This window comes from Phalacrocorax aristotelis, chromosome 2 (genome assembly GCF_949628215.1).
Source record: "Phalacrocorax aristotelis chromosome 2, bGulAri2.1, whole genome shotgun sequence".
NCBI classification, from domain to species: domain Eukaryota; kingdom Metazoa; phylum Chordata; class Aves; order Suliformes; family Phalacrocoracidae; genus Phalacrocorax; species Phalacrocorax aristotelis.
Genome location: NC_134277.1, coordinates 43,798,597 through 43,822,810, shown reverse-complemented (window position 1 = coordinate 43,822,810; position 24,214 = coordinate 43,798,597). Strand labels below are relative to the sequence as shown.

The 24,214-nt window shown below is 35.8% G+C and overlaps 1 protein-coding gene across 1 annotated transcript in view; it reads left to right on the top strand.

The window, feature by feature from the left end:
• Positions 1-17,810, top strand: part of NEK10 (NIMA related kinase 10) — a 96,556-nt gene extending 78,746 nt beyond the window's left edge. Inside the window, exons 28-34 of the mRNA XM_075083273.1 lie at positions 3,964-4,012; positions 6,051-6,088; positions 10,383-10,483; positions 13,611-13,721; positions 16,145-16,253; positions 17,615-17,667; positions 17,751-17,810. Of these exons, the coding sequence (XP_074939374.1) occupies positions 3,964-4,012; positions 6,051-6,088; positions 10,383-10,483; positions 13,611-13,721; positions 16,145-16,253; positions 17,615-17,667; positions 17,751-17,810 (521 nt within the window). The remainder of the gene's footprint in view (positions 1-3,963; positions 4,013-6,050; positions 6,089-10,382; positions 10,484-13,610; positions 13,722-16,144; positions 16,254-17,614; positions 17,668-17,750) is intronic.
• Positions 17,811-24,214: the final 6,404 nt, after the last annotated feature.

Below are 24,214 nucleotides of genomic sequence, written 5' to 3'. Positions count from 1 at the left end.
CTTTTTAAGAGTTTTTTTCTCATAATTTAATATATGTTTCCAATATTTGGAGGAATCTTTGAACTTATCTAACTTATGACCAATAAGCAAAGACATTGAGATTCAGGACTCCTTTTCTTCCCAAAATTTCTGCAATGCAATACTATTCAGAGTTACTGTGTAAAGAAGAGACCACAGATCCACCTGAAAAATACTCTAGTGATGTAACTTTGGAAGGGTGTCCATATCTTTCTTTGAGCTTTTAGAAAAATTACTTGTTTACACAGTGCCAGACTTGAGTCTTTTGCAGGTAATGATCAAAGCAGTCAAAAGTATCCAGGTGAATAATGGGATTTCTAGAACTAGGATATTCTCAAAATAGGAACTCTGCATGTTGTATGTAGCAAATGACTGAGCCCTGAGTGAAGAATTTTGGAGATCTTACTGTGGTTTCACGCTTGTTTTTCCCAATTTGACTTTGTTTAAGACTCAGATTTCTCTTGAGACCTCAGTGTAATGGGACTTCATTGAAGACATCAGCTAGAACAAGATCTACCAAAACCTGGTTTTCCTATATGATGCTTGAGTTAAGCTTAAAGTATGTTTATGGCAACTTCTGCTGCTGTACATGTAGTTACTGCTAATGAGCAAAGAACATTTGCAGAGCTGTTTGCTCTGTAAAACAGCTTAATTAATGTGGTTGGGACTATCCGTTTCCACGTACAGTGGTTTAAAAGGCAGATTACTAAGAGTATTTTGTAGAAATAAAGGTAATTTGACCTTTCTCCTGAAAAGATCATTAAGCCATCATTCAAAAAGTCACTTCCAATGCTTTACTTTCATTCAAGGAGATGGATTGAAGTTTTCTGCTAATATGAAATCTTGTTTCAATTTTCCTATCAGTGTGATCAAACTTAAAAGGATTTTCAGAGGGTTTTTTTGATACCAGAGAAGTGAAAGTGAAAGCCAAAGCAAAAGTTGCTGTCTTCCCAGGTTTTTCTGAACTGCTATCATGTTGTAAGCTCTTTTCTTCAAATTACATGGTTAGGTGCCTGCAAGAGGAGAAAACTAAACTGTGTATTAGAATGTATTTGTATGATTTGCACTGTTGTCAATGCATGTTATGAAGTGAAAGCCTTAGGAGTTGCTTTAATTACATTAGCCATTAAAGACCGAAGTAGCAGTCAGAAAAGTGCTTGATGCCTCATTTGATATATATATATATCTATATATCTTTATAGAACTATTCAGAAGAGGGAGGCTGATGAGAATAAAATCTTTGGCTTTTGTGTGTCTCTCATATTCCAACAAGGGTGGGCACAAAACAGGAGAGAGGTGGACAGCTTATATTTAATTTTCCTAGAGATCATCTTGAACTGAGAAATTCCCCCTTGCAAGGCATTTAAATAAAACGTAGGTTACCTTGCTCTTCCCATCCATGTCAAAGGAGTAACCATGGTAAAAGGAAATATGGTCCAGGTAACACCCTGGGCTGAACTATGCAGTACGTGCTCCATGACTCATGCTAATTAGCTCTTCTGTGCATCTGTGTTGTTTCTTCCACCGTCTGACTTTGTATGACTAGTGTAACTCTTATACCAAAGACCAAGGATTACAACTAAAGTCATCAGTGTTCATGGGTGTGCATATACACACGAGTGTGTTTGTTAAAATGATTTTTAGATGTCTGAGTCTCCTTGTGCTTAGTTATTGAAGAAATTATTTCAACATATTTTCATAAAGAGACTCCTCTCAGTTGTAGTTGCTCAGTGGGCCTCTAACATAATAAGCAGTAAAAATGGCGCTGAAGGGTGTTGGCTATTTTTTACTCATGTTCTGCATCATGATTTCTGGGTGGTTTTTCTTTATGCATTAATTAGTATTTTCCTAACTTTAGCATATGAATCAGAAAATATTGCATCTCTGCCATGTACAGTGAGTGGTGAGACAGACTCTTTTGTGTGAAATATCATGCACTTGTAAATACACTCATAAGCTGGCAGATTAGCAAGTCAAATGTGGTGAGTCATCACTCTGATCAAGAAAATTTGGATATGAGCCCTTTACTGATAGAGAGAGTATTTATTTGAAACAGCCAAAGGGTATAGTATTTCAAACTCAATTTTGTATATGCATACTTGGAAAGGGGAGCTGTTTTTAAAATTCTAATAAACAGCTGCATTCAAACTTAGCTTTCAAGCCAAGTGGCTTCTGTTACAGATTTTCTCTCATATAGACCCATAATATATAATAGTCTTTGTTATAACAGAGCGTCTGAAGTTGTAACTCAAAATCCTTACCCCAAGCAACATGATTCAAGTTCAGTCAGAGCTTCTACTTTTGTATTTATATTATTGTGTTTGCATCGTAAGCAGGTAAAATATCTGTTCCTTGAATAGGCACAATCACATTTTCTTGATTTCCGAAGGCTTTCTTTACTTTCTAGGCAGTGGACACTGTATTTTCCGATGTACTTTCCTGTCTCAGTTATAAAGTTAAATATTTTTGCTTCTATAAGGGCCTAGTTTATTTGCCATTATGTAAATCAACTGCTCTTATCAAATCTTCTTTTGGCTAACTTCTACAGAGTTTTAATATCTGTTTTGCTAAGCAAAGCATTAACAGGGAATAAAATACTGTTTCTTTTTTCTTTCGTTCTGTCTGTCTGCATGTCTTCTTTATAGAGAGACAGATTTGGCCTAAAGATGTATCATTTCTTTTGGTTTTAAAGTGAATTCTATGTGACAGATGCCAGCCTCCTTCAGGATTTTTTTTTTAACTCGGACGATCTCAGAAAAGTAGGAAAAATAGAGACACTATATTTCAGAGCACAACAGAAAGTATGTTTGAACACAAAGAAAAGATTTAAGACTCTCAGAAATGTGTTTTCTCTCTGAAAGTCCTCTACTGTTGCTCTAGAGCTAATATAACTGCTGTAACAAGACCAACAATGGGAAAACTAGTGTAAGTTTGGCATAAAATCTTTTTTTTTCTTATCTACTGTTTGAATGATTAGATGCCTCTGTTCTTGTTTTATGACAATGCTTGTAATGTTATTAGTGTGGAAAAACACCTCATGTAGACAAAGATGTAGGGTATTATATTAAAATGCATTAATTGTACAGGAAAATTGTTGTAGAATTTCCTAATCTTACTACTCAGACCTTTGGTTAGCTGAAATATCTTTTGATTTAGACATACTTATTCCTCATTCAAAGTAAGATATCATTTGTAGGAGAGAGTGGTCTTTTATGTCAAAATTACCATCAAAGGAATGGTTTTGCAGTAATGTTTTAAGAAAAATGCTTGCTTTAAGACAATGCTTTCCAAGCGCATAAATAATAAATATATCATGAAACATTATCCTCCTTCTTCACATTTTTTGGCACTATGTAATAAATGACATGAATGTTTGGATTTGGTTTTATTACAGATTAGATGTTTGAACAATAACTGGTCATACCCCTGTCATCGAGGTCTTAAAATCAGTGGCGTTATTTGAGAAGTAAGGTATTGCATATGTAGTGGTTTGAATAGTTAGCTAATAGAATGGTGGCAATAAAACTCTGATAGAACAAGCTTTAGACAACCCATCAGAGGTCCTCTGAGAAAGTGGGTAAATGTTCTAGCTCTTTATCCAGGCTAGAGACAATGTTGTGGCTACAGTGGTAGCAGTAACTGAGGCAGTTGTTTAATGCGAATCCAGATAAATCTTCTGTGGCCATCTAGTCAGCATATGTTACTAGTTTCTGTGAAATTCTGAAAGTATTTATTAAAGTACTGTGCAGGGCTGAGATTTTAGTTATGATGCAAGCAAACCTTTGATACTCCAAACAGCAACTCCATAGTCAAATGGGGGTTTGGAGTTTGTTTAACAGTGTTTTTCAGGAGTTATTTTGACACCATGACTAGGAAATATGTAATATTAACATGTATGGATATATTTGTTTGAATGCAGAGATAATATTTATGCATTTGTTTCAGGTATAAATAAGCGAAATTTTAGTGCTTCTGAAAGACAATCTCAGATTAGGTAGGTCCAATTTATTATTTTAATATAGATTATATATTTGATCTTTGTTTTGATCAATTCCAGTCAGGTGTTTCACAGTGGAATGGTTGTGCGATTGCCTTCAGGAAACATTTCCGTACTTATCATTACAACTTCATTTTTATCTCAGTCTATGACACTTAGTCTGCTTGAGGGTGTTTGCACACAGAAGCTTTACATGAGTAATTTGAGGACAGGCATTAAACTAATAAAGAGTTTTAAAAATGGACCTGGCTACATCAGCTTAAACTGACATTAATTGGTTAGTCAAATTCTGGTTCACCTCTGTAAGATCCTTCATGGCCATGTGGCCATACAGATGAGTGCTATATAACTAAAAGAAATTTCATAATTGCCTATACCTGAAGTCCTACCTGTGAGCTTGGGTTTTGATCGTTGTCAAAAATATCATCCATCCTCACCTTATATTTAAGATATAACCTTTCCTATCAATATAAACTACTAAAACTATTGCTTGGGTTCAAACACGATACTTTATTTTTGCTTTCAGTGGTGTTCTTAGCATATGACCATCTGGTCTGTCACTTATCACTCACTAGCTTTCCAGTTTCAGCCCTACTGTGGTCAGTAATGGCAGCCTCCTGATGCTTGAGCGTTGAAGCAAGCACATTTGTTTGTTCTCCTTCTCTGCCCCTCACGTAAACATTAGCAAAGCTATCTGTTTATCTTTCTTCATAGCTACTCCTTGCAACTGTAATTTTCCCTACTGCCTAAAAAATATATACAGATTCTTGCCATGCTAGGGCTGTTGAGACTGCCATCTGTCAGGACATCATATTGGTTCTTTCAGTTCCCCATCTGTCTGTATCTACTTGTTGTTGCTTATCTCAGCTAGTGAAATCTGCAGGCTGGGACAGTGTTGGTGTTGAGTATAGAGTAGAAGCTAGCACTGAAACATCTGAACCTGTATTTCTGACATTGAGTTATTGCTGTTTTGGTGATGTAATATAATATTTTTTCCTCCACTTTACTAGTACTGTATGCATTATTATTCCTATTTTTATCCACTAAACAATAATTACTTTGTTTTTCATGTTTTCCATCCATAATATGGGTTAATTGAAATGTCTTTTGTCATGGTTTAACCCCAGCCAGCAGCTAAGCACCACACAGCCACTTGCTCACTCCCCCGCAGGGGGAGGGGGGAGAGAATCAGAAAGGTAAAAGTGAGAAAACTCGTGGGTTGAGAAAAAGACAGTTTAATAAAGAAAGCAAAAGCCACGCACTCAAGGAAAGTAAAACATGGAATTCATTCACTACTTACTGTTGGCAGGCAGGTGTTCAGCCATCTCCGGGAAAGCAGGGCTCCATCACGCATAATGGTTACTTGGGAAGACAAATACCGTAACGCCGAACATCTCACCCTTCCTTCTTCCCTCAGCTTTTATTGCTGAGCACAACATCATATAGTACGGGATATCTCTTTGGTCAGTTGGGGTCAGCTGTCCCGGCTGTGTCTCCTCCCAGCTTCTTGCGCACCCCCAGCCTACTCACTGCTGGGGTGATATGAGAGGCAGAAAAGGCCTTGACTGTGCAAGCACTGCTCTGCAGTAACAAAAGCATCCCTGTATTTTCAACCCTGTTTTCAGCACAAATCCAAAACATAGCCCCATACTAGCTACTCTGAAGAAGATTAACTCTATCCCAGCCAAAAACAGCGCATGCTGTACAAATGCAAAAGAATGTGTAATCTAGTGGACTATTGAGTTTTAAATATTAAAATCCTGTCTACTGTCGTCATACATTCAAGGCTAAAAACCGTACAGGGAAAGGAATAGAGTCTAACTTTTATTTAGTAGAAGCCATGCTATTTTGGACACATAGAGTAAGTCAGCCTTTATGTGACTTACAAATGCACAGTTAAACACTAGTGAATTTGGACAGATTTCCTTTAGAGGAAAAATGAGGAGGAGTCAGGGAATACTGATAGTTCCTCTACAGTCATTGATACCAAACAAGATTAAAATGACCTTTTTTTTTTTCTTTTAAATAATAATAGGGATTATATCGAAGGTCCAGGATCAAGACTGCGACCAGGTAATTTTGTGCTTGCAACAAAATCAAACTTTAACTTAAATTAAACCTAATAATTTCCAAGTTTTTAAACCTTATTCTCCTGTTGAACATAGAGTGTCTCCTCTTCTATTTATTCAGCTTTACTGCCTATTGATCTGCTCTTGGGAGTGCCTCCATTCGTGCAGGGTCCACACTAAGAAAATAGAGTGTTCTTTCGTGACGGTCGCAATCTCATAGTCTTCCAGTTGTAGTTCTTTGCAATATGAAAAATCATGGTATTATCTAATAATTATATTTTAAAATGTTAGAAAAGGAGATAGTTATATTTCAGATACAAATATGTTATCAGAAATATCCTTAAGGAATTTTTTAAAAATATGAATTCCAATAGTAAACCAGTAAGACCTCATTTTAATGGTCATTATCATGGCTAAACTTCTGAATGCAGTGGGAATTTCTCCTGTGAAAATAATACTTCATAGAGCCCTTGTAAATTATCACGTATTTATACATCATCACTGATGAAAGAAGTTTTCCATTTGAGATACTTTTCTTTCTTACTGAGAAGCTTCACATACTGTAAGCTGCTAAGCTGTGGTTTCAGAATGCACATTGTCTGAATTAAATACTATTTGAAAGAAAATTACTTTGAGCACTTGAAATACTGATCTTCATATAAAAAGGACTTTTTGTCTCTACTACTATTTCATAGCTTTTTGATACAAAAATTGTACTAGGGATTTTAATTATGCAGTACAAATCAAAACTTGCTGTCTGCTTTCAGCAGTTTTCAATGCTGTTTACTGAAGAGTGCCATTAGAATAACAATATACAGTTTAAACCCACTATCCAGCCATAATGTATCAGAGCTATAATGATCTGCAGACAAACACATTAGCCTTTGTTAATATTTTCAGTCCTGTGGGTAATTTGAGCAAACCCAATATCTTTTGTCAGTAATGTTTTCCTTTTGGGTAAAACTTTTAAAAGTTTTGGTCAAGTCTTCAGCAGCCTGGTCACACAACCCCCGAATAACGTTATACTTCTGTATTTAAAAGCACTATAATTGCGGAGTGGTCTGGAGTATATGGACTTTATGGGAACTCCTGAAGTTCCCAGCTGAACATTGGGTCTCTAGCTGTCTCTGAGGCACACAGACATTACACGTAAACATTACATCTGGTCCTCCTAGACCGGTAAGTCATATTGTTGCTGTCATACTAGAATAGAAAGCAAGCTCTTTACACTGAATAACAGGGAAATCCATGTTATATCCTATTCAGTCCTTTCTGTTTGCTGATATGATTAGAAGCATATTTTTATTCAAGGGAAAAAAATTAAAATCTGAGAAGACCCACAAAAGAAAGGGCACTCATTTATTTGCTTTTGTTTTGTATTACAAGTCATTGACAGCAAACGAGAAGTCAAATACCACAGAACAGGGAGCAGTGAAAAAGGTAACATGTCAAGGAAGTAAAGTTTTTATCTGTGTCCTAACAAAAACTGAAGATTCCTAGGTTTTAACGGCAAGACCACACTATTTATTTTGGGATTGAATATAGCAGTGTTGAAACAGTTGGTAGAGAGGTGAAAATGAGGCAAAAAGAGCTAAATCAAAATTATTCTTCTTGTGGCATATCATATTTTAGATTATTACAGCATGGCTTCCACTGTCACTTTGAGCAGAAAGACCTACCTAAATTCTTCCTTAAGTGGCACAGAGGAAATGAAAGACTTATTTTCCCTTATTGATTATTAAGAAGAGGCTTAGGGAAAAAAATGTCAGACTGAATTTCACTTACCTCTCTCAACCCATCTGCCAAAAGGCATTGCCACAAAAAAAGTGACAATAGCAATGATGTCATTATCTTCCTGATCCTACTAGAAATGTGTCTCTCTGTGATAGAGAATGACATTTTCTGTATCTCTGTTTTCTCTGAGAGCGCAGCTCAGACCTCCTTGGTCCCTAGACACTTCAGTTTGTATATGTCTCTCTTCTACTTTGTGTTAAGGTAGCCAACACAGAAATTCAACAGGAAAAATATTATAATAGTTCAGCTGTGGGCTAAATAATTTTGGTATTTGGATTTTATCTCCCTCTCAGTAGAATTGCCATTCTCAATACCAGGTCACTTTGCAAAAGAACCAAACATGTACCCCCCACACCCCCCCAAAAAAACCCCCAAAACACCAAACCCCCAAACCAAATGTTTAGGTGGAGGTAAATCTGTACGTAAGATGTTATGATTCTCAGGGTGTTTCTGTGTGAGGAAATTTTAGAATATGGATCTAAATTAGCCTCTGAAAGGTAGTTTAGAGATAACTGTGTTTAAGAGAGATACAGGGCTGCTGGCTGAAGTTCAGTACTTGGACATAAGCTCTTTGCTTAGCTTCCAGGTCTAATACTCAACTTGGAAAGGTAATTTTGTCAACTAATGTTCTTTAGTGATACACTAAGTGTTTTACAGAATCATAGAAACGATTGCCACAGTAATTAATTCATATGTATCTAAATAAAATTAACAATAATCTAATAAAAATGATATGAGGAAGCCTAAATATTTGAAGTACTGCAATATTCTTAATTCTAAAGTAATGTTTTTCCTTTTAATTCCAAACTCTGCCCTTACTTCAGAGTTTGTACTACAAAATATAGTGTAATTGTCATCAAGTATGATGTGTGCTTTTTAGCAAAGATCACATTTGGATACCCAATTAAATAGTTAAGCACTAAAATATAAGCCTGTGTGTGCACTGTTGGTGAATTTGTGTGTGCATATCTATTGTGCATGTTAGGTAACAGCTAAAGGAAATGTTCAAATACGATGTGTTTTAAAAAAAGTTTGGTTTTTTTAAAATATCTGTTTTAGAATAAAATATTAGAAACAACTTATAGCAATGTTGTTTTCTCAAAGTGCCAGTACTTTCATGTTGTCAATGTCCAGCTTTGGGATCTCTTCGTAGTAATTAGTCAATATTTTATCTTCTGATAAATATGATAAATATCTTCTGATATTTATATTCTAGTGTACAAGTCTGCTTGAAATGTTAATGCTCAGAGAAGTTATATGAGATATATTAAGAGACACAACACTTCAAAACTGATAAAGTATTTAATTTTTAAGTTTGTTTAGTCTTTTCTTCAAATAGGCCAACTTTATATCCCATATAATGTGACAGGGGCAGGGGGTGATAAAATTTTTATTCTACATAGTGTATATGTAAAGTGCTTAACTCATAATTACATGCATATATACTTGTGATTTGAATCTGTGTTAATATTTTCTGGTTTGCATAATCCCATTTTGTGGTTTGCTTAACCTCATGCATTTTTCTATAAATTTCTAACTAGCTTTGTATTTAAACTAACTAGCTTTTTCCTTATATTCAAAGGTCAACACTACTATTTCTATGGAATTTACAAGCAAAAGCAATATACAGTCTGCAATACAGAGCAATTGTCTCTATTCTTTACTTTGCAGGGAGAGGAATTTTTACAGCATTATTCTTTGCTTAGCATTGATCTTTTATTCTAAACATGAGAAATGCCATTTACACACTTTATTCTCTATTTTGGTCATGGAGAATGCTGGTAACAGGTCCTTTTTACAGTATCCATCAATATGTCCTTTAGACGTCTGGTGGGGAGGAATTTATGACAAAGAACAGAAACCACTATTTTTTGATGCAAAGTAAAGATGACCCAAGAGATTCATAGCATCTTGCATGTTTTCTTGAGGTTTCTCTCAAAACATGCTCTTGCTAGATATGGGAAACAAAAAGTAGCTGTGATAAAGCAGCACACATCACTGTAAGGCAACATGAAAATATATTTTAATGAAATTGTTCTCCATATGGTCCTCATCAGACATTTTATTGTAATTCTTAGGGTAAAATGAAATAGGGTAAATTTTGTAACTTCAAAATATATAAAAAATAAATATAATGTGTGATATTCTGTGTAAAAAAATAAGTTAAAATAAGAAAATCCTGTTTGTCATATCATTAAATTTCCTTTGGAGTAAGTGTGGGAAAACTTTTATGATTAGTGAGGTACATTCCTACTTCGTTCCTCTTAGAGTGACTTAGAAGTGAAATCAGAGAAAGGGATCTTATTTTGAAACCCGTTATCAATTACATTGTCTAATCTTTAAGCTTTTAGATTATCCTATTTTTGTTCCCAACACTATTAGAAAAACAAGTTGTGCATGAAAACTTAATACTTACATCTACAGGTTTTTAACAGGGTAAGCTATTTAATATATTAAGGCAACAAAATGAGCTGTGTTCCTGATTTTACTGTTGTCATCTACAGCATCGGCAGGAATTGCTGTATCACCACGGAAGGTGCGTCAGATCAGCGACCCTGTTCAGCAGATTCTTATTCAGCTGCACAAAATTATCTTCATCACTCAAGTATGCCTTACTGTTTCTTCTGACATTCTATACTTTTTACTTATTTGCTGTTGTCAAAATGATGGTGCTGCAAAGTGCTGCTAATTTAGTCACTGTTCTTTAAAAACAACAGAACTTGACATTTTTGCAGATGGCAGGATGCTTTAAAAATATATCATTTAAATAAAGACTAACCTTGAATATTAGTATGTGGAGGATGGCAATAATTGAGTCATATGAAAAAATTCATTGGCTCACCTCGGAAAAATGGATTGTACAGTAAATTATTTTTACAACATTCTGTCATGCCAGCAATATGAATATTTTAAGTGACTTAATATCATATATTGACATGGAGAGTATATAAAATGCTTTCCTCTATAGCACTAATTTCTAAATAACTTCTAAGTAATAATTTTTGTTACCAATAAATAGTAATAATTTATTGGGATTTCTAGTGCAATAGTTCAAATCCTGAATATGTTAAATATTTTGAAATATTTTTTCAAAATTTTGAAATACCTTTTTCAAACCAAGACTTATTTCAAAACTAAGTTCAATTGTTTCATAGTGAAAGAGAGTTAAAGTTATTTCATGCTGATTCCAAAGCAAAAAACAAGCTGATATAAATCTGCATTGAACTCTCAACTAAAAATGTGGCAGAAAACTTCTTATTCTCCAGAAAGATGGCTGCCATTCAGTTACTTGCAAAATTTGCTATTACTAAACATACATGTTTGGTTTTTTTCCAGAATGAAGTGTTTATATTTGGAGAGTGATGTTTATCACCTCAGGGGATTTCATATTGCTGAGCCAAATTTATATGTTTTTATTTAGAGCAGAATAGCATAACTTGGGTGTATAATAGCATAATTTGGGTGTATTTTACGTGCGTATTTGTTTGTTTGGGGTTTTTTATTTGTTTGTTTTAAACTGTCAAGCTTATTAAAAAAAAGGTAATACAGAACATAAATTACCAGAGACAAAGAAAACAGCTGTTATTTAAAATAATTGGAATTGATTGAATTTATTGCAAGAATGAACTACTTAACCTGCTACCAGAAATGAGGCAGTTCAGTCTTTATATGCTATATTAGGAGTGTGTCCAAGATGCTCAGTAGTGAACCTCTCCTTTCTATAGAAGAAGGTTTTCTCAAGTAACCTAGTAATTAATGCAAGTTATCATAAGGTGGATGCCTGATCACTGAGGACTAACAGCAACTCAGACTCGCTCAGAATTGACCAGTGAAGCAGTAGTAACAACTTTGATGCTTTTGGCGTCAATTGGTTTTGGAATGGGAAGGCAGAGGAACCAGGATCCATTCCTGTACTTGTTTACGGTGGACTATGTGCTTCTTTTGTACTTGTTAATGTTCCTACAAATCTAAGGTAGAATATTTTTTATAATACATAGCTGTTTTATAAAACTCCGTTGCATATTTCAACTGACAATTCTAAACTGAAGTTTACAAGGGAGAGTTCTTGCCTGTTAGTTCTTGGCTGCCAGCAGCCTTCCCAATCCAGTTTCCATGGGAACAAGAGTCAGAGTGATCTCTGGAAAACAATGTAAGGGAAAGCTTTCAAAAAATCATTATGTAAATCCTTGGCCTTTTTTTTTTATTAAGTGATTTGACATCTGATTTCATTAAAACCAAAGCTAAAATTGAACACTAGCGCCTGAGGCAACTCAGAATTTCTCATGCAGTGGACTTGCCCTTTACCACCTTCGCTTCAGAATATCCCAGTATGCCCATGGTACATTAACTGCACACAGTTCATTGCAGTGGCATATAGTCTACAGAGTATCTTGCAGGCCTCTCCTAAGGCATTTTTTTTTTTACTCATTTATAGGCTAAGGAACATTCAACATCTGACTAAAAGCATATGTGTAAGACCTTGTCTGCATTAAAAGGGAGTAGTACCTATCTGTAACAAAAAAATGTATGCAACCAGCTGTGTGATGGAGTTTTTTTGCTTAGGATGTAACCTTGATCCCTGGTTTGCCAGAACAAACCAGGACTGCTGAGATGTCAATAGAGCTGTTCCAGATTTATAGCCATCTAAGAGCAGTAATTTGTTCCAATGGGAAAAAAATCCTTATAATGTGTACTGTGACAGTGTTTGAATGTGAATCATTAGTGGTCAAACCCTCCCTGAGTAGTCAAAAAGCTTCCTGAATTCAGTGGAGTGGCCCTTTGTGAATTTACGCCAGCCATGTGATTATAAGCTCTATACTAAATGGTAGAAAATCATAGTTTTATAAACACTGTCTGCAGGTGTAAGCAACTATACAGAAACAGCATAGAGGATCCTTCTAAAAGGGTAGTACATACCATAGAATTGTCATCAGACTGGGTTGGTGTCATTGCACTGACCAGCAGCTGAAGCTTTACATTTACTGTTGGAGCATAAAAATTATTTTAAAATCTCAAAGAGCAAAGGAAAAGACCTCCTTTGAACTGTCTGTTGAAGACTTTAAAACACAATAAAGTATGATTTGTGCTTTTCTTTTGTAAATATAGTTGAAAGATGTGCACTTTTACAACCAAAAAACGGAGGAGAAAGTACACAAATTCAGTTTTGCTTTGTAGACAAGTGAAATGTAAATTGCCTCCCACAGGCAGCTTCTAGCAAAAGAGACAATCTGAACTGTATTAAGATGTACCTAAGGACCTTAAAAAAGCCTGTCAAAGCTGTGAGAAAAATTCACATTAATTCCTACGCATGTTGAATGAAGGTCTAAGCTTCTTGAAGTTCCATTAATTTCAGCTGGAGCAACTCATTATAGCCAACATGAAATCTAGTCTAATGTTTTATGCGTTTTATCTGTAGAAAAATGTCCCAAATACTAGCCTTTGATCAGGGAGGCAAATCTAGTATTACCTGTATTAGGCTTATTTTAATGATCTTTACCTTCAAGGCTAGATGGAGTTACATGATATCCCATGCCTAACAGAATGGGCAAACTAAGGAGCATTATTATAATACACTGTTAAGCCTTGTACTGTTATCTAACACCATGCCATTAAACATAAATGTTTCTTTTTGCAGTGTAGCTACTTTTTTCAATAATGGCATTGCTGATTATATCGTCTTTACGGGGGGTGTAAATGAATGGTGAAAGCATCTGTTTGTTTGTTTTCTATAGCTTCCTCCAGCTTTGCAATGCAACTTGAAAAGGAGAATCATTGAGAGATTCAAGAAATCCCTCTTCAGTCAGCAGAGCAATCCTTGTAATCTGAAATCAGAAATGAAAAAGGTGTAGTACACCAATTACTACTTATGGTCGACTTTGTCTCTTCTATTTGAATTAAGCTGTTGATATTAATATCACAAGAATATAAGTGTAAGATTCCATTTTTTAAAGGGGATATTTAGATTCTTCACTAGCTATCCTTTATTTGGAAAATATGGAGGCCTCTTAAGTAAGCAATTTCTACAGATTGGTTTCAAGTTTGTGTCTGATCATTAGAATATTTATTGTAAATGGAATGGATCTGCTAGCTGCTAATGGGCAAAACCAGACTTCATCTCATCAGAACTCAGAAGAGGAAGGAAAATCTAACTTTTTGTGGCAAAGGCTGATAAAGATTACGTAAGCTCTTGATTTGTGTAAGCTCTTCTTAATTTACTATTAGTTTCCCAGTTTTATTCATGTTTTGGAATGTAGTCCTACTAAAACTATGAATTTTAAGACAGCACGGTCCCAGAGTGTCTTAAATACAGCAGACCATGTTCCATTGTTGCATACCGTGTCAGAAACAGTTAAGTGTCATCAGTTTAAAAATATCGCGGATTTGCAAGAATGGCACGACTAAAGAGCCATGCCTGCATGTTTTCCAATGACATGCTGGGTGCTCTCCAACAGAGAAGGAGCTAACGACCAATATTGGAATTTCTAAATGTTCCTTCAAAATCTCCTGAGAAGCCTGTAGTCAGCAGAGGATCTGAAAATGACATCCTCAGCAGCTGTGTACTGTGGGAGACTGTGAGGCTAAGATATTTCATTTTTGAATTGATGACAAAGCAGTTACTGGATATGTTACTGTATCTAAAATCTGATGACAAAGGTAATTTCTTATCACTCACGTTATTCCCCTATGTAATCTAATTTGATTGTCACCTACTTGCACGGAATTGTGGAGTCTTCTAACTCATTGTTTGCTATGGAATGGACTGACCCCAAATGCTAAATCCTTCCTATACTTTTGTACTAATTAATCTGAGATGCTTAAGCTCCATGGAAGGTGGCTACTTAGTGTTTACATTGGTAGTACATTTGAAAGATAGTTAAAGATGCCTCCCTCTGAGCCATTGGTTTCATGCCAGTTTGCTGTCCTGTGAATCAAGCTGGGATTTACATTAAACCATTTCTGTATTTCAGCAATAATATTAAATCTAAGGAAATATTTGCTAACCATGTATTGAGTTGATGCTTTCTGGAAAGGATGCCCCAAAATAGGGTAATAAGAAGGAGGTATTTATTATAAAATGCCCAGAAATAAAGGAACATATTTATTTCTAAATTTATAAATGTTATCAACTGTAAAATTGTGTAGCTTCAAAACTATTGGATTTAAACCTGAAGAAGAGGGAAGAAATACACTATTTAAAAAGTTAATGATAGTAAATTGAAGATGTTTGAAAGGCTGAATGCAATTATGGGCATTTCTAGCTTGAAGGAAATAGTTATAGAAACTATCAATAGAAAGCAACAATAAAAAGTGCAGTTAGAAGGATGAAGAATTGATAAGCATCAGTGAATAAATGGTACACATTTTACCAAAATCACGACCATAAATCCGTTGGGTAACATGGGCATCATTTGGAGGTAATAGGAAGAACCTAAATAGAGAAAATAATTAGGCTGAATTCTTCCAGCAGGTGTTGTTATAAGGTTGGGCAATATCTGCAAATAAAACTTAAAAATCTTGGGTTTTTATCTATGCTGAATTAGAAAACCTAATCAGAATAACAGACAAAAAGATTCTTCCACTGATTGGTGGTGGGGTAAAGGTCTTCCAACAATAGATATTATTATGTTTCTGTACTGTAGAAGTGTTAACATGGTGCAGAAATGCATAACTGGAACTTCTTTTCTGCCCACAAAGATGTTTTCATGTCAGAGTCGTTACCAGTGGATATTTTGAAAACTAGATGTTTTTAAGTTTATTGTCAGTATCCTTGTTCACATAATCAAGTAGCTAAACTGAATTTCAAGTTTCAGAAGTGCTGGGATCCCTCTAATGGGAATTAGACAACTAGAATATGGACTAACAATTTCACTTGAAGCCCCGGTTTTGAAAACCAGAGTCATCGGCTGTTTCTCTCCTAGGTTTGAGGGAATATAGTCTCTTGTTTATCTTCACACAAATGTATAGTTTATGACATTTTATTCAGATAGTCTGAAGAACGCAGTGCTTTATACTTAGTGCAGATTGGCAGCTTGCAATGTTCAGACAGTGTTTCTGGAGAGAAGAAGGTAGGACATACATAATTGTGTTCACCATTTTTTCATTAATCTGAAAAATATTGAAATCTCCTTTGACTTCTGATTGCAATGGGAAACATAGGAAAGGGTAAACTGCCTCACAGAATTCTGAAGTTTTGGCAAACAGGAAAGGTGACAATTTCAGGTGTTCTTTGCTTTTTTCTCTTTTTTTTTTTTTTTTTCTTCCCCAGCTGCTGCAAGGTTCTCTTGAATTGATTGAGCCCAACTTCTTCACAGCAGATTGGCATGTGGTACATCTCTCTTCAGGTGGAAATATGTCACTTCCAGATGATAGAAAAGGTAAAGAAAGCAACAAAACCTCCGTAGTGGCATATATATTTCTAATAAAGTGTATGGTATCAAAGCAGGAGTTGCTGCTCTAAGATCTGTCTTTAAAGGCAATAAAGTTATACTGACTACACTGATTTTCATTATAGGGTTTTTTTGTTTGTTTCTTTTTGTTTTGTGTAATTCCTGGTAAGATATGCAGCCTACCACGGATTGAACATTCTACTAATTTAAGAGAGTATATTTTGGAATTACAAAGAAATATCAAAGATCCAAATAACACATGGTTCATCCATGAAAATCAATAGAAACTGAACTGTTTGTAACTGAAAATATCCTGCTTAGGATTTACCTGTCCTTGCGCATGATTCTGAAATGAACTCTATTTAAACCCTATGTTATTCTGGTGTGTTTGGAACGGTTATAGGGATGATTTAATTACCTAGAAGATCAAGCCCTGCAAACTTGAGGAGGGAAAAGCTCCACGCTATACCACATCTATATCGTGTAAAGTGTATACAAATACTTTAGAAAATGAATAGTGTCAAATGTACTTTGGACTAGGGATACTCAGAGTGACAAATCATGAATTCCATCTTTTGTCAAATCTACCATCTCTGGCATCATCTGGGGTGGGGAAGCAGAATTCGTAGTTCAGAGACTTGTTTCGTCACATGCCTCTTTATGTGATGGACATAAGGGAAATGTGCAGCCTGTATTTTTGTATTTGTGCCATTTCCATTCTTCCAAATTCAGGAAAATCTATGTCCCAGTCCAGGGACTAGAGGACATAGTGACGTTAAAAACTTTGGTTTTACTGGCCTCTGTGTTGAAACTTGCATATCAGTTCCACAGTTTATTGCAAAAAGTGAAAATAATATTAGGTGTCAAGGGTAATACTTGAGTAGGAAATGAGTCCCTAACAATCACTTTAAATATGAGCTTTACTTTTTCCTGGAGACAACAATGTAGTTTGATCAGATGCTCAATATCTTTAATTTTTGAATCTCTCAACCTGAAAAGAATACTTTTGTCTTCACAAATTGTTGCTGGCTGCGTGCCCTTTCCACTACAAATTGTAAGTGGGAAGAATAAGAAAGTTGCATTACTGTGTTCTGTTACACTACATATTTAAAATATTTCCCATCAGTTAGAACTCTTTCATGATGCAATAACGTTGCATGCCTCAAACATTCACATCATGCCATAAGATGCCTCCCACCTTTGCAGGGGGTCATTGTGGACAGTGGAATTAGCTGTTGATAACTAGCATCTCTCTTGTCATTACATTTGTACTGGAGTTGCTAAGAAACTGATGAGGGAGCATAAACTCCAAATTCAGTAGTATAACATCACTTGCCTTTTACTTGAAGGTATCATTGGCACTTCTGACATTGCAGAAGGAATGACATATGAACAGTTGCAGGTAAGCTGTAAATATGGCTATATGCATTGATTTATTATTTTTCATAAAGATAATTTACTGAAATTAATTTCTTTTATCTTTAGACTCTAATTGAAGATGTTCTAGAGGAAAGTGGTTATTACAATTTCTCTTCTAACAGGTGAGTCTGTTCAATTTAAAAAGAGAAAGTTAATTATGATGTGCTAAACCCAAATGTATCATCTGACTGTTTGCGCGATTGCAATTTCACTTTAAACTTAGTGCAATACGTGGTTTATTATAGTACATGGATGCACGGACTGGAAGAAATATATATGGGATGTATTAGCTAATCTAAGCAGGTTTTTTTGGCCACATCCGTTTTCTTCACTCAGATGATAGAACGGCACAAGTTTGGCAGCAATTTCCTCACATTTTTCCCATATAAAATCACAGCTGAATAAAAGTTTCATTTAAATAGAAGTATATTTTAGTATGATACTCTACCATTGCAGGGTTGAGAGGATAAGGCTGACATATTTAGTAAAATATTTGAGTACGGCACAACAAGAGAATAAGTGGCTGCAAGCACAGAAGTGAGGGGATGAAAAAGAATGTAATGGTCTTTGAAACTAGGCAAATTATTTGTCCTAGAGATGGTGTATCTTTCCTGTAGGAAACCCTTGAGGAACATGAGAAAGAAAATACATGAAAAATGTCCTTATAGTCCACAACATAACCTTAGCATTTCTCATTCTTTTTACCTGCTAGCCTGTTATTTATCATCTCAGATATTCTTTAGTGCAAAAAAAGTTCACTACTTCCATCAAGTAATTCTGTTCCTTGTCCTTAAAGTAATCAACATTTTAAACCCAGGGAGACTGCAGTTAGGTTTTCTAAAACACATAAACAAATATATACCCCCTCCCCACCCAAAACGGATATTAAGAGATTTTAAGGATTCATAGTTCGTGGTGCTTCAGTGACATTTTTCCATTATCTATTATCTCTGCAAACTTTTCTGTATGGATTGACTTCAGCCTGAAAAGTTTCAAATGTTAGTCTGAATATTTTTATAGGCTACTCATTAAATTGGAATTCCAGCTTATGAGTGTCTTGCAGCTGCCAGCTGTAAATATTGAAAAATCATGATTCAGCAGTCTCAAAATAAAATAATAATTCACTCTTTAAACCTTCAGGGTTTTTTCATTTGAATCATATTTACAGAAGACTTTTGCAGCCATGAGATCTAACAAATTTGTTTATAAGTGTTTTCAGGTATTTTAAATTTTTGTCCTAATCACGAGCTCCCAAGATTTGGAGCTTTAGAAAAAATATTGCACAACTTATGGGGGGTGGGGGGAAAGGCTGTCATAAGGCTCTCATTTTTAACAAGATCTAGCAAGTCTTATAAATGTATAAATGCATTGTAGTTGTATAGGCATTTATCTCCCAAAAAGACTGGCAAAAAGCATCTTACTGCAATTAACCATAATGAAGCAGGTGTGTGCTGAACATGGACTTGAGTATTTTACACAAACTACTATAAAAATAAGATATTTATTAATGGAAATCATAGAATCATAGAATATTTCAAGTTGAAGGGACCCATAAGGATCATCGAGTCCATCTCCCTGTTCCTCGCAGGACTACCTAAAACTAAACCATATGACTAAGAACATTATCCAGATGCTCCTTGAACTCTGACAGACTTGGTGCCATGACCACTTCCCTGGGGAGCCTGTTCCAGTGACCGACCACCTTCTCAGTGAAGAACTTTTTCTTAATGTCCAATCTGAGCTTCCCCTGGCACAGCTTCATTTTGTTTCCTTGTGACCTATTGCTTTAAATGTAATTGCTGAAATGTAAAGGATGCTTAAAGATTGCAGGCAAATATGCTAGTACTTTCAACATGCAACACATGCATGCCACAGAAATGCACGTGAGACTAACAGCAGTAAAATAATTAACATTGTGTTTTCCCTGATTTATTCAGGACTAATTTTTCTGCTGTGCTAGAATTCCCTAGAGGGTGGTTGTTCTGAAGAACCTTGAGTTATTTTTCCACATTTTTGGAAATTTTATTTCAGAGGAGACATAAAACAATATTCTTCATATCCACATGGGATGACAGTGTAGTATAAGGTATTCTTCTCTATGCTATGTTTATCCTGCAAGGGGAAATGGGATAAAGGGCAAGCAGTAAATTTCCACACATACAAGAGGTCTGGAGAAGGCCAGTGTATGTTCATCATCCTTCTTCACATTGGTGGATGTGCTCTGTATTTGATTTTCCCAGAAACACAAGAAAATTGGAAGTCACATGTGTTCCTCTGAGTCGTGCAACTTCTTCACCAGTGCTGATAATATGTTATCCACAGTCACTGCTAATCTGTGCTTTGTTCATGGGACTTGTAGCAAAGACAAAACTGATTTTGGAGTGGGTGAAAGGAATGGAGTGAAATCTCTTTATAGGTATGAATCTCCTTAGAAGTTTAGAAGCATGTTCTGGATTTGATTTTTTTTCTTCTTGCTTAGAATTATTAACGTGTGCATGTAATAGGTATTGTTGTAGACTTTGACCCACTCCACTGCATGTGTGTCACTGTAGCATGTCCTGTCTTTAGCTGGCAGATACAAAATAGCCATACTGCAATCCGTCTGTTGATCTGTCACTGGCAACAATACGCGCTCTTGATTTTTCACTATGATTTTGAATATTCTTATGTGCTGTGATGCATAACTACATTTGATTCCCCTGTCGCTATTATATCACTTCTTTTCCAGACAAGGTTCTACTCCCAAGTAACTTACTATTTTTCCTTCTCTTCTAGAAAATTGACGGACCATGCTTTGGCCTTTCAAAAACATCTATTTCTATTTCCAGAGGACATGCCATGTTTTCTAAACTATGCTCTGCTCAATGTCACTCACAGCTTTCAGAACTTAAGCTTTTTTCTGGTTTTTTTTAATGTTTTTTCTTCTCGCACTCTCTCCAAATAGCCAAACAGTCCAGTTGTGATAGCTGTTCAGTATTGAATGATTCATTTAGCTAGCAGACATGCATCATTAGGCTTCACCTCAAACTCTCCAAACAGTTTAAGCAAGAAGCAAGCTAGAAGGACAAATCACTCTCCCAAGCTGCACTGCAACTCACTTATCAGTGTCCACCGTTATCTGCTTTTATTCTACCATGCAGAATTCAGTTTGCAGCCCTCAGAGCAACATTCTAGCAGCCATTCTTGCCTCAAACTCTTTTGAGCCTTACTCTACTTCCTCTCTTTTATGCACAGTGAAACATTTCAGAAGCAACCGCAAATTTTCTGGCAGAAACTCAATACATTCTGTAGCTTGCCTTCTTAGAAAAATGTTCATAGAAAAGCTTTAGAAAAAAGTATGAAGAGTAATGAATATTTGTATCTTGTTTGCTTTAGCAACATATAGGAAAATAGAGCTATTTTTAAACTTTCTTAGCTTATTTTAAAAGCTTTTCGTTTAGATAGCGTTTTTCAGTTTCTAAGATCGGAAGTTGTAATGATGCAGCATGTGTGGGGCTTTCACAATGGAAACAGAATGATAGTGTTTCTAGCAGGAACCAAATTGCCTTCCTTCTGCCCATAATAAGTCTCTAGTTCTTCTGATAGAAATGGGAAAGAAAGAACTCCAGAGGCTCAAAAGTCCTCAGAAGGCATATCAGAATACCACAAACTTGATTTGTGAAGTTGGAAATTTTAAAATATATTTCATCATTTTAGGCCAAATTTCTTCATTATTTCTGACCAAGTTAACTTGACAGTATCAGTTCCATATGTTGTGAGGCTACAAGGTGAATTTCATTTTGGAATGAAGATTTCCACTGCTATGCAATGACATGGGACATGTGTGCTGTTGCTAAAAGCAGTATTAAACACAGAATAAACAGCTAGATAGCATATAGCATAATAACGCAATCTCCTGCCTCATCACGGAAGAGACTTTATAGAGAAAAGAATTGGAATATTTTTTTTTTACTTTTCTGGTTTTTTTGGGCTTTGTGTGCATTGTCTGTCTTTCCCATCACTTTTGCCCCTTACTGTGCCCCCCAAAGTCCAGGAATATATGACGGGAAACCAAACCTTAAGTGAGGTGATGACGTGAAAATTGTAGTAGGACGAATAAACTGTATAAAGGGTTAAATATTATTCAGGCAACTTGATTGGGTGATGAGAGAAACATGAATCTTTAGAAACTGAGACAGTTTCATAAGAAAAATGTCATGCTTTCCCCCTCCCACCCCCCCATTTTCATTACAATAGTAATTACTATCTCAGTACCAGTCATTTCATGGGGATTAATGACCAGCTGAGGATAATGACTCTCAGCTTTATCTTGAATAATCAGCTTGTGCCCATTTATCACTAATCTCCTGAAATTACTCAGCACTCCAATTGTATTACTTATTTATACAGAAATTTGGTAAACATGCATTAAACCCCCCGTAATGTTTCATAATTAGTCTATTCACATCCATTGTGCCACTCTTTCTTTTTCTCCTTCTGATTTAATATTATACTGCACAAGAGGCAAGTTTCCTTGTTGTTTGTGAGCCTATTTATGAATAGGACAATGAATGCTGGTTTCAAACTTTCATTATGCTTTTTTATATTGAAGTAGACAGGTAATACCCAAATTGATGCAGAAATCTATTTTTAATAAATTGCATTAAAAGACTTAATCCAAGCAGAAACTCAGTTATATGAAAATTTTTTTTGCTATAAATAAGCAAAAATAGCAATGGTCAGAGACAGGAATCATGTTCAGCTGAGTGCCGTAGCTCTGTCATTGTTTAACCTCGGCAGTCAGCTCATCACCACACAGCCCCTCACTCACTGGTAAAAGTGAGGGAGCTCATGGCTTGAGAAACAGTTTGATAGGTAAAGCAAAAGCTGCATGTACAAGCAAAGCGGAGTAAGGAATTAATTTGCTAATTCCCATCAGCAGGCAGATGCTTAGCCATTGCCAGGAAAGCAGGGCTTCATCACACCTAGCATTTACTTGGAAAGACAAATGCCATAATGCTGAACATCCCACCCCTTCCTTCTTCTCCCAGCTTTTATTGCTGAGCACAACATCGTATAGTACGGAGTATCTCTTTGGTCAGTTGGGGTCAGCTGTCCCAGCTGTGCCCCTTCCCAACTTCTTGTGCATCCCCAGCCTACTCACTGCTCACTGGCAGGGCAGTGTAGGAAGCAAAAAAAAGGCCTTGATGCTGTGTAAGCATTGTTCAGCAGTAACTAAAACGCTGGTGTGTTATCAAAACTGTTTTCAGCACAGATCCGAAACATAGCCCCATACAAACTGCTATGAAGACATTTAACTCTGTCCCAGGCAAAACCAGAACAAGCTTATATGACCAGAGGTTTTTTTAAGAGAAATGTTGTTTCAACATTAGTTTTATAGGGGAAAAAAACGATTGCAGTGCAAGTAAGAATAGAAGGAAACAGTCTTAATAATCAAGTACATATATTGATATGTTGTCACTTATAATTTTCCTAACTTTGTTCGATTCAGTCTTTTCCATTGTTTTTGAAGTTTTAGAATTAGAGAAGCAACCATTTGTGTAGTTAAGAAGATCTGTTTCATGAAGAGAAGAACTGTCATGTCTGGCTCTAATGATAGTTATACATTTTTAACTACTCAAAGAATAGCTCAAGGTATTATTCACAGAAGGATAATATAGCTCAGGAATGACAGAAAATTCTGAATTTTGCCTGTTTGAGGCAGCCCTCATTTGTATTGGGTCTACGGTACATGGGTACATCGTTTGAAAATAGAAATGCATTAATGGAGCTTTTTCTAGCTGCAAATTCTTACCATGTTATCTATTTATTCTTCAACATTAATGCACCTCTTTAACTGAGCTACATGACTAATGGATTCAAATTTTGTTTTAGCTTAGTTAATGTTTTTTCATGTTCTAGAACATACCAAACTAGACAGTAGATGGAAGTACACAGCTCCAGTGCTCCTAGAATCTGAAGCGGCTTTTCTGACTTTGTGACATCTAGGTGATTTAAGACAGACTGCTACTTTTTATTCCATTCTGGCACCACTTCCTGCTAATGTTGCCTGGCATTTTCTAACTGTTTTCTTCTTCCAAATGGTTGTCCATGTTGATTCTTACTTCTTATGTCTCATACATACCAAAGACGACTGTTTTGGCCAGCAGTGTTAATTACAGTCATACCAGCAATCTGTTTGTATTTCTCCCCAAGGAGGTAAGGTGCTGAGCCAAAGCTCAGCAGTACTTTTTTTTTTTTTTTTTCTTCTAAACATTCATGGCTGCAAGAGTCTTTGAAGTAGCCACCCGCAGTTCTGATAGTTATCAGCTGTGTGGCACTGTTAAGTATGCTGCCCTATTCCAGCAGGCCAGCATTCACCACATCTTTTCAGTTAGCTATCCACTAAGAGGCAACATTGGCCTACCTTTCCCAAGTCACAGATTCTACAGAAATTAGAAAAAGGAGAAGCAACATGAAAACATGGGGTAGCAATTAATCCTAGCTTCAATTTCATCCAGCTCCTAGGGTAAGGCAGTGACACTAATCCT